At 42.4% G+C, this 11,929-nt stretch overlaps 1 protein-coding gene across 3 annotated transcripts in view; it reads left to right on the top strand.

Annotated features, from left to right (window-relative positions):
* vta1 (vesicle (multivesicular body) trafficking 1) overlaps positions 1-6,572 on the top strand; it is a 60,100-nt gene extending 53,528 nt beyond the window's left edge. For all 3 annotated transcript variants that reach the window (XM_031752905.2, XM_031752907.2, XM_031752904.2), the window contains one exon: positions 4,845-6,572. In XM_031752905.2, coding sequence (XP_031608765.1) covers positions 4,845-4,990 — 146 coding nt within the window. In that variant the 3' untranslated portion in view covers positions 4,991-6,572. The remainder of the gene's footprint in view (positions 1-4,844) is intronic.
* Positions 6,573-11,929: the final 5,357 nt, after the last annotated feature.

Genomic DNA, 11,929 nt, shown 5'->3' on the forward strand with positions numbered 1-11,929 from the left:
CCTACAGGCTGCATATTCATACTCAGATATCTGATCTGATAACTTCTCGTATGTATGAAACATTTTCCACGTTGTTGGCCGTTTTTATTAAGAGTGGAATTGAGTGGAATCTCCAAGTGAAATCTGCTCATTCACCATGTTTTATGGTTTGTTAAATTGATTTTTTTTTCTTTGTCCATAAGAGACCGTTATCGCCCTTAGACTGTGCAGATGGTTGGATGTTTTATCACTGCTTTTCTGTGAGACTGTTTTATGAGTACAAAGTAGATCCAGTGACAGCTGCTCACTGTCACGTCTGAGGATTGTTCAGAGAAACCTGGTTTCTGGAAACACCCTGTAAATGGAGGTTCACTATGTCCGAACTGTCTAACAGAAATATGTAACGCATCTTAGATCATTTTTGGATTTGTTACCGTGGTATGGTAATGATATGAGCCTTATGCCCAACTCGCCAAGTATGGACACGTTCATGCACATTCGTGGACTGTGAGGTGTTTATCTTTGTGATGTCAGCAGTGTCGGTCAGTCACCTGTAGAATCAACGTGTTTCAAAAGCAAAATCCAGAAAATTCTGCTGAATATTTTGTGGCACCAAAAACAACCAAGGTGCTGTGTTCATTTGAAGTAACGCTGATATTTACTTTTCAAACACAAAAGAAAAGAAGAAGAAAATCAGACCAGGCCCCCCGGAGTGGAGGTTGCTGTCTTGACTGTGTGTGTCTGCAGCATTCAGAACCTGCAGTAACCTGCTCGTGTTTTGTCGGCAGTGACACTGAGCGATTGAATGTTATTCGTCAGAATGCGTTAACATGTTTCGATTTTGCGCCGTCAGTCATTTCGTGGCTTGGAGACGTGTCCCGTCCAAGACCACATCTCGGGTTCTGTTTGCAAAGCGAAGCGTAGAGTGAGGGGAGCGCAGCAGAGGCCTGGTTTAAATTAAAGAGTGTCCTCTGAGGAGGGAAGGATCGACTGAGGGAGCGAGACATCCTGAACAAGTAGAGTGATGAAAGAGGGAATAATGGAATGATCGAATAAAGGGTAAAAGAGAGATGATGGGAGCGATTGTAAAAGAAGTCCAAAGGAGACAATCGACCACCCGTAGATACAGAGAGAGGAGGGAACAGTTTCAAACGAGAAAGCAAATCAAGAATAAAAAATGTGCTCAACAAAGAGCAAAGACTCTACATAAATGTCATTTACAGGATTCATTTGTCATAATTGAAAATTTGAAATGTGCAGAGACAGGTTAAGAAGGGATGAAAGATCCACTGCATATATTTCAACACGCTTTGAATTCTTCAACACTTTGAATCTTTCAGGGACTCTAGGAACGGATTCTTTCAGGATTTTATTTCTATTACTGTGTTGAAATTTCTTGCTTTTTTAATGTCTTCTGATTTTGCAAAAGTAAATGAATTGTGACAGGATAGACAGTAAAATCAAGGATAGACAGGTAAGAAGCAAAAGGTCATGAACGAGAAGAAAGTTAGAATATAGTTAAAACTGGATGAATGTGAAGGTTGGAGGCAGTTTGTACAGTGTGTGTTAATTGGACTGGTCACTGATCTGTTATGACCTGTAACCTGTCCTCATACAGCTGAAATGGTACGTCCAAAAAGTCGAATCTTTATGCCTCTGCAGTTGTTTCCATCTTTCCCCTGCTTCGTGCTGACACAGTGACCCCATACTTTATAAAAACAAGTTGTTGTTTTTTTTTTTAAGTTAATAATTTGAACTCCACCCATCTCACAGCTGGAGCAGCGACTATGAGCCATTTTCAGTCTGAAACCTCACAGAAACTTTGAGTCTGATATCAGCCGCTCACCCTACATTTGTGTGGTCAGGTTTCTTAACAATACAACATCAACCTAATTTTCCAGAGCAGCAGCACAGCTCCAACGGCAGTGCTAAAGGGCCAAAAGAAGTTTCTGCTGGTAACTGGTAAGCAAGGACAGACGGTGGAACGTATCCATGTCCATGACCAAGCTCCAAAATCTGTCAGAGAGGTAGAAACCAAACTAATGTTCAACCATTACTCCTAGCTGGAATGTTAAAAACATGAGCTTAAACATTGGAGAGGAAGCATGAGAGGGGGAAGTAGAAGAGGGCAATAAAGATAAGGGAAAAGAGAAACATGCTCTGAGCTCATGATCCAGTTTCCTGGAGGCAGGGTCTTTACAGGAAGGGTCTTTACAAGGTTTCCCCCCCCCCCTTATAGAATACTCTGGAGTTCTGTATGTGAAAGAGGGTCTATGGTATCCTATAGTGTTACACCCACCGTGAGAGCTGTGTTTTCTTCAGGCTGAGCTGTGAGCCCCCAGAGACTCTGATGGGTGGAGGGCCAAGAGTGGAATATGCTGCAAATAAAACCCCAGCTTGCCTTTTTTCGCTGTACTTGTTAGTTAGAGAACATTTTTGAACTTTAGATGAAAATACAAACATGTTTTTGTCACTGCAGGCTTGACCTTGAAGAGCAATGTGGATTTTGACCCAAAAGAACCACGACACATGCTTTAATCGAGTTTATAGATTCAGTACCAACTACAAATGAAAACAAAGAATATGCTGTGAAAATATTTTTAGCTCTAAACAAATCATTTTTATAAAGTCGATCACAACTTTTTACCTAACTTATACACACATGTTGTGGGTTAACAGTTATCTCGGAAGCTCAATCAAGCTCTGCGGGGTTCCCCAGGGATCTGTCATCAGGCCACTGCTTTTTATACTGTACATCAATGAGATGGCTGCAATGTCAAAGTCATTCAAGGTCATATTGTTTGCCGATGACACATACCCAGTGTGCCAGGGAAATAACATGGAACAACCTCTGAATGAAGTTGAAAATTATCTGAAGATGTTGTTTGACTGTTTAAAAATAAATTAATTTAAAAAAAAACACAGAATGTCATAAAATTTCATAATATTTGGAAATCTTAAAAATTCTACCACTCGGAAAGAGAGTATAAATAACTCCGAATTAGAAAACGTATCTGAAATAAGAATTCACAAATGATCCTGGATACTCCATATTACTTATATCTCAGGCAAAATATAAGAAAGCCACTCTTTATAAAGTTGCAGATTTCATAAATTGGAAATCATTATGACATACTGCCCAAAAGGAAACACCTGTAAAACACACCCGTCCACTTTACGTTCTGCAAAAAAGAGCAATAAAGACCATAAATAAAACCACTTCAAGAGATCCATTAAATTGACTTTTTATTAGATTAACTGACTTTGAGAGGAATACTCATGTTGAGCTGTAATATGGGAAATGTTCATCTCTCTGATCGAGCCGTCTCAGCGTGAGAGTAACCTGGCCTGAAAACTTTCTTGAACTTCTTTATTTTTTGACGAAAAGCAGTCGGTCTCGATAAGTTTTGAGCTTCTACCTCTGGCTGTTTGGTAGTTTGTACACAGGGTGTAAAACTTTAGATTACTTAGTGTTTCATCTGTAAATGGCTCAGCAGTGTCAGGATCTTCACTTTACACTTTACTTTTACACTTCTTTTGTTCATGTTTTCTTTGATTGCTATGCAGAATAAAACTAAACTGAGCTGGGTCAAAACCACTAAACATCACATCATTTTTAATATTTTAGGTAAAACGATAAAGAGGGGAGGACGGGCGGAGACACTGATAAGGAAAACCTGATTCTTTAATTGTTGAGATTTAAAACAAAAGATCGTGGACAGGTTTAGAGCAAGAGGGCGAGCGACATGATGATCTCACAGGGAGCGGTTCATCTCCGAGGATCATGGACATGTTACAGCCTCACATCTCTTTATTAAACAACACACACACACAGACTCTGTGTCTCCTCCCTGATGCCTCCCTTCATCGGGCCGATTACAGATGAGTCTTTATTTAAATACATTCTGATCACAGAGATGAATTACCCACAATCCCCTTGACACTGACCGACAGTGATGGGCTCACTTTCCGTGACGCGGATCACAGTGGGACTTTGAGTGTTTTAAAGGGAATTTAAGTCAGAAATAAACTCCAAGCAGAGCAGAAGACTCATCCTGTGCCTCGTTTCTCCAATGCTCACAATCAAACAAACTTTATTCACACTGCAGGTCACAACAAAACGGACGACAACTGAAACTGACAGGAAATTGGTAAAATGGGATGACAGCGGCTTGATTATAACCCCAAAAAATAAACCTTTTTTTCTTATCATTGAAACTTTATTCGAAGAAGCAGTTGAACAAAACTGAGTGGAGTTGCTGGGAATTTGAGAAAAATTCAGCTGTGACTGCACTGGTAGAAGAGAAGAACCGTCCATTTACCATGTTGTCCATCCATCCATCCATCCCGTGTCTCACACAGTGGCAGTAACACAAGTGTTGTTATATAAGAAGAAATTTGTAAAATGAATCTGTAACCTTTAACTTTCAGGGTCTTTTGTTGTGTAGCATCAGAAGTAATAAACAAATACTTCAAGTCACTGTAATACTCATGGGACGTTTTTTCCATGTTACAGATAAAAAGTTTCGTGTTTGGTGTGATCATAGAGTCGATGTTATCTACACTAAAGGGACCCTTTGCTGTTTTCCTTGCCTTTGTCTCCTTTCCTAAAGCATCCTGTAGCTAAAGAAACTCAGCAGTTGCTTGTGCAGACTGTCTGTCTGCCGTTTGATGGAATGTGTCATGGTTGGCATCAATCCTCCCCTTTGTGTTGCTCAGCAACTCAGTCGTCAAGAGTGATCGGCCCTCAGAGCTGCTCTAATTGCTTCGTAGTTGTTGTACATTATATCTGATCTCACTAGTTTCCTTCTCTCTGTCCCCCTCCATCCTTTATCCTCCTGTCGTTCCGCTCTCCCTCCCTCTAGGCGGCGTCCAGCTCTCCCCGGAAGACTTCACCAAAGCCCAGAAGTACTGCAAGTACGCCGGCAGCGCCCTGCAGTACGAGGACGTGGGCACGGCCGTCCAGAACCTCCAGAAAGCCCTGAAACTCCTCACCACTGGCAAAGAATGAGGCCCTTGTCCTCCTGCCGACCCACTCCTCCATCCCTCCTTTTCTCTCCCCCTCCCCCTCTTTCACTCCAGCAGCGCCACTCTATCCGTCACTGATCCGGCCCAACCGCGAGCTGGGGATGCAGCTCACACTCTCTCTCTCTCTCTCTCTCTCTCTCTCACACACACACACACACACACACACACACACACACACACACTCTGAAGAGGGCTGTTGAGCTCGCCATCAGATGAGGACACGATGGAAATCAGCGTTCAACAAGAGCTGCCTGTGTGTGGCTGCGAGTCGCACTGATTGACGGGACAACAGTCCGACGGCAGAACACGGCGACTCTGACGACTGACGCACATCACAGCTTCATCATTGGTCTGAAAAGACACCAGAAGGTCCTCGGGCTGCCGTTTAACATCACAGAGCTCGCCGCGTATGCATCAGTAAACCGTTACCATGGAAAACAAAACTCTGAAACATCACTTTTTACAAAAAGTACAAAATAAGTCTGAAATCGTTCTGTTCAAACTTTAAAGAGAAATAAACAAAAAAATGAAAATGTTCTGCTTCCGTGACACTAAACTGTGTCACAGGCAGAACGACGATTTAGGAACTCGCAGATCGATACATCAAAAACAGCAGAAACATTTGGTTTACGTGCAGCAGGCTCTGTTTGTGTTCTGTATATGTGGTGAGAACTCGAAGCTCAAAGTGACTTTAAGGTCACGACGTTCGACCTTTTTTTCTGCTGACACAGCATTAATGAGAAATCACAACTGTAAGAGTTTCAGAGGCCAAACTAAATTAATTAGCGACTACATTTAAGTAATTGGGTTTTTTTTATTTGGCATTTTTCCTGCAAAATTACCCAAAATCTTCAGAGATTTCACGAGTGAGTCCCCGTCACATCCTTTCTAACTGCGACGGAAGGCATTGAGTGATTTCTGACTCAATCAGCTCATCTTCTAAGTGCAGTTTCAAACTTCACACAAGGATTTACAAAAAAAAAACAAATTTCAATCTTACCATCATACAATAAATCTAATAAGAGTATTTCTCAAAATGCGGAGCGTGTGAGATGACACGCGACAGACGATGAACGGGCTATGCTCGTTTTCAGACGACCTTCAGCTCACTGCTTCAGGTTTTCTTCTTCTACGATATCAGAAAGGAAAAAGTGTCTGTGTCTGCATCACTGCTGTCGGGACGTCTGTGACTGCTCGTTGTGATTGTTTTGGCTGCTGGCGTTTTGCTCTTCTGTAACAGAAAACTGTCTCATTTGTGTCACTTTCAAACGGACGCTGTCCTGACATTCAGGCGATGCAGAACAAATGGAGGAGGCAAGGCCTCAGAGCAGCGTGGCTGTCGGCCTTCTGACTCGTCGTGTGGCCGAGGAGAAAACCTTGTTTCATGTTGACATATCGCCGGGTGTGTGCTGGTGGAGATGGGGGTGGCAGTTGTTTCAGTTTTAGTTCTTTTCTCTTTATTTAATGTTAATCATTCTTGGTTTGTTTGAAGGTTTTCAGAGTTACACGAAGCTTCTGTCAGAATCAGTGATTTACAGCAATTTGAATAAAATGTTGGAAATGCACAGCAGTGTTGATTCTTCCTGTTTGTGTGTCTTATTCATAACTGATGTCACTGTGTTGGAAATGAAAGCATGTGTAGCTCAAGCCCAACAGACGTGCAGCAGAATGAGCTCCATGTTAATGAAATCTGCATCTTTATAGTAGGAGCAGATAGATCCTGCTTTTAGCCATCACAAAGAGCAGCAACACAACTCAACAGCGTAGGTCTTTTAATCTGCTGCCAGTGACTGAATAACTAGACTCCAAACACCCGCTCCCTGAAAAACACCACAGGGCTGCGGACCAATGACAGGTTCATATCCGCTCACAGGTTCGGGGACACGTCTAAATATTGATGTTTGTGATTAAAACTGAACACAAATCTGCAACGGAGAAAATGTTGTATGATTCACGGCTCAGTCACAGCAGAGTAAAAATAAGACTGCAACTTCCTGCAAATAGGAAGATGATTGCTTTGATTTTTTTTTCATATTAGTAGCAACACTCTACACATCTGGATGACCATTTACGATCCCAAGCTGATCGGACAGGTCTCTCCTTTCTGAGAAATCCTCCTGAGGACTTGCTGGGGCTGTTATGACCAGGTTTCCTGTGTCAGGGAGCCACACATGGTTTCACTTTGCTTCACAATTATGTTTTCTCCAGAGCCCGAAGGAACCAGCCGGGGCTGGTCAGAGGTGAGGCGTCCCAGCTTATCGTCAAAACTTCAGCATGTCCACCTATACTAACCTCTGAGTTATGTCCAGCTTAACCTGTCACAGTTAAATGTTCATGTCTCCACAACCTTTTCTCTGGAAGTTGGAAGTGAAAACATTTAGAGCCACAGAGTTGGCTAAGGGAGGATGCCGAGGTGGACAGATGGGAGAACAAATCTTTAAGCCAGGGGTGGGGAACTCCAGGCCTCAAGGGCCGGTGTCCTGCAGGTTTTAGATGTGTCCTTGATCCAACACAGCTGATTTAAATGGCTAAGTTACCTCATCAACGGTTGTGTCCAAATTCAGGGGTAGCATGCTTCGATGGCCGCATTTGTAGGCAATTACGTCACAGCGACGCTACGAAGGCTGTCCAAATTCGAAGAGTCCTCCAAATGCGGCAACAAATGCGTCCTTCATTTCCCCAGATTTGAAGGATGGGTCGGGTGTATCCTTCATGGCCAACTATATCCCAGGATTCATTGCGGGTCATACAGGAGAATTTTTCTCATAACAATCGCGGTCGAAGCGGGAGTTAATGCGGGAGAAGAATACACTTGAAAATCTGGTGGTACAAAAGTTACATTTTTGTAGCAGTTGTGTTGTTAGGCTTTGGGCATTTGCTTATGAAAAACTTTAATGAAAACTTTTGGATTTAGGGGTTAACATAGTTGCCATGCTTTTCTCTCTTCTTTTATATTTTGTGTGTGATCAGGACAGTTCTGGAGAAGATGGACCAGCAGGGCAAAGTCACCCCCTTGCAGGACAAATTAATAGGAAAACTTAAAGAAAAATACAAAGTATGTATGTGTGGTATATCAAGAAGATAATTCTTAAGAACACATGTTAATAAATGTACAATTACTAATAGTTGTTGTGTTGTTTTTATTTGTCTACTGTCATTTTTGATTTTCTCTGCCTTTAGGATTGCAAGTATCCAGGGTCAGGAGAGGGAGTCAGTGGGAAGCTCACTGCTGGTAGTTGGCTCTGGTTTGCCCTCATGGATGAGGTGATAGGACAAAGGCCTTCCATTAGGCCTCCTGTCCTAATTTCCTCTCTCCCTGAGGACACTCCAGGGTCAAGCGCAGCAGTGGGTGACCAAAACGAAAGCAATGAGGAAGAGTTTCAGCCACCCACAACAGGGAGAAAGAGGAAAAGAGACAGGGATGATGAGCTGCTAGACCTCATCAGAGAGGACATGAGGCAGCAAAGGGAGGCTGAGGAGAGGAGACCGCATGAGAGCAGGGAAAGGATGGACAGACTGTTTTCAATTTTTGAAAGATTAGTTCTAAAATGAGTTATGCATGAAGAAATGTATTTATTTGAATATATTCGTTACATTGTTATATTTGTTGCATTAGTTTAACTTTTGTGTTATGAATAAATTGATTAATTGTCACTGAACTAATTTTATTTGCAGGTATTTTTAACATGTATGAACATAACGCAAACTTTGAACAATTTCAAATGGATATGTATTTAATGAGAATAGAGTAAATAACAATAACAATAAAACAAGAACATTTATAATACATCAACAAAAATCAGGCCTGGGATCCTCCCGGAAAACAAGCATTAGTCTGATTATTAAGCTTAAGTAAAATATACTAATATTCTGTGAAAAGTGCATAAAATTTTATACACTTCATGTATGTAACTAAGCTTTTTTTCAGCTTTGTGACATTTTTACAGCCCATCAACACACACAAATAAGTTACAGGATCAAATGAACAATAGAAAATAAATATAAATATAAAATGTTGTTCTATAAATTTCAAAGAGATTTAGTTTACATATGTAACCGAGGACAAGGTACGAGTGAACGGGACAAAGAAATAAATTGATCATTTATTTATTACATTAATTAAACATACAAATTCCCCTTATTTCCAGACAGGACTTATAGCAGATCCTGCCGATATCCCAGCTGCACATGAGACTTACCACACTAACGGTGCGAATATGACTACACTGCAACCCCGTCACACCCCGCTTAGCGACACTGCAACCGTGACACGCACTGCAAACAATTCAGGTCTCAGCGCAGCTGGGAATCAGCGATATGCATGGCCTGCAATCTGGGAGACAAAGGGAAGTGGCACAAACAATTAAACAAGAAAACAAAAAAGGGAGGTTAGTCCGCCCTTACACGACTCACTCTCAATCAATAACCGCCTTTACGGCTGGACGGACTAACCAAAAGAAAATTACAAATCAATCAAAAGAACGAAAAAAAGGACAGCAGAGACAGCACCGCTGAAAAACAAACAACATTATCAATTAAAATATTACCCAATAAAATACCAATTTTATGAAACCATTTAAAATCATGAAGCTAAAAACAAACACTCAATATACCTACAATATTGATCAGTTTCCCTGCGTGCAGTCGATCTAGGGCTTGATCAATTCTTCTGTTAAAATTGGTGGTCACACTAAAAAAGTCCAACACATTAAAAATAGGCACATACAACCAGCAAATGATCCAAACAAAACGGCAAAAGTCTCTTACCAACAATATACCCACTCGCACCCGAGTGAATTAATTGCCTCTGGTTTCTTCCACAGAAGTGCGCTGATTTCACCCCACACACCCACTACCTTTTCACAGCTCTTTCAGCCAATCACCTGGCAGAGAGCAACAAACTGCCAGGTGACACTTGTTACAACCCTCCCCTTCAAAGGGCATCGGCGACCCGACGATGAGCTGAAAAGAGAGCACACTTAAAATTTGGCTCATTTTATAGTAGATTGTGGCAATTTAAATGGGTTTGAATGCTGTCCAGCAGTCTTCCTCATTGACCTACGAGGCCCTTGCGCCAAGCTGGCAACATCTTCATCCCCAGGTTCTAGGTCTCTAGAACAGTCCAAATGGGGCACCCCCACATGTGTGGGACTCAACGTCCCTTCCTTCAACACTGCAGAATCGCTTCCATCTCCCTGTTCTGTAAACATCTGTTCCACTTCATCAACCATACTGTTATTTGTGGCCAACATTCCAGTTAGATCATCCTGTTTTGACATTTGTAGACCACTATCTTGATCTCCCTCCAATTCCCTGATTGGAATGTTTCTCAACTCAGTTCGATGTACTTGTCGAAGTGGACCAGTGTGTCCAGCAGGAGCGACTGAATATACTACGCCATGACCAGGCGGAGGTCGCACTACTTGAAAAGGCGTGGGGTCCCAAAAATCTTGAATCTTATTGCGACCTCTTACAGAGTGGTTTCTCATATATACCAAATCGCCCTGCTCCAAATCAGGGCTAGCGCATTTAGAGGAGTTCACATCTCTCTGAACCCTTCTCCTTTCTAACCGTTGCTGCACAACATCATATGCAGCAGCCAGGGACTTTTGGTGTTCCTGTACCCACTCTTCAAGAGTGACGTCCTCATCAATTTCACTGCCAGCACCCAACCAAAAATCCACTGGCAAACGTGGCTCTCGCCCGAACATCAAATAATATGGAGTCATACCAGTCGACTGATGTACTGTGGTGTTATACGCATATGTGACTTGGGAGAGATGCCGGGGCCACCGGCGCTTTTGTTCAGGAGGCAGGGCACGCAGCAAGTCATGAAGTGTATGATTAAATCGTTCACATTGACCATTACCTTGCGGATGATAGGGAGTCGTCCGACTCTTCTCTATCTTATAAATCTTACACAGCTGTTGCACCAAAGCACTTTCAAAATTTCGCCCCTGATCAGAATGTATGCGACTTGGAGGCCCAAATAAATGAAACCAATGCTTCACTAAAGCTTCTGCCACTGTGCTGGCTCGCTGATCTTTCGTAGGGACAGTCTGAGTATATTTAGAAAAGATGTCAGTCATTACCAAAATATTCTCTTTACCATCAGTTGAGGGTTCAAGTACTGTAAAATCAATTGCCAAAATTTCATGAGGCCGAGATGCAGAAATACTGCCCATAAAGGTTTTAATCTTTGGCACAACAGCTTTAGAAAGAACACACCTTTCACAATCTCTGCACCATCTCTCAATATCTACATACATGTGTGGCCAATAATATCGTGAGCGCACCAACTGCAGTGTACGCTCAACTCCTTGATGGCCATGCTCATCGTGGAGTAAACGAAGGACGCGGCTCTGTAAACACTGTGGCAACACAAGCTGGTCAACCTCCCTCCCTCCATCAGGAGTATGAGTGCAGCGATATAACACAGACTCCCTTTGTTTCATCCGCCCCCATTGACGGACCAATTCCCTCGAACCCTTACCAAGATCATCTCTTTCCTTTGAATCGGGCAACCTGGCCACCTCCCAATACTTTAAGAAAGGGCCAATCACCGGGTCTTGTTTCTGTAACCTACAGAGATCAGAGAAAGAACAACCAGGTAAAACACTTATCTCTGCCTGAACACTGGGAATCATCTCACACTGCACTCCAATATCATTAGATAACGGACCATCCAATTCCATTACAGTACTATGTAGGCGGGACAGTGCGTCTGCATTAGCATTCTGAGCCCCAGGCCGGTATTTTATGGTCAAATCAAAAGCAGCCAGCTCTGATGCCCACCTCTGTTCTGTGGCACCTAGCTTTGCCGTGGACAAATGGCTTAGAGGGTTATTATCTGTAAATACAGTGCAACGATGACCCAAAAGATACTCCCTAAACTTTTCAGTGACTGCCCACTTAAGAGCTA

This window comes from Oreochromis aureus, linkage group 15, assembly GCF_013358895.1.
Source record: "Oreochromis aureus strain Israel breed Guangdong linkage group 15, ZZ_aureus, whole genome shotgun sequence".
Taxonomy (NCBI): domain Eukaryota; kingdom Metazoa; phylum Chordata; class Actinopteri; order Cichliformes; family Cichlidae; genus Oreochromis; species Oreochromis aureus.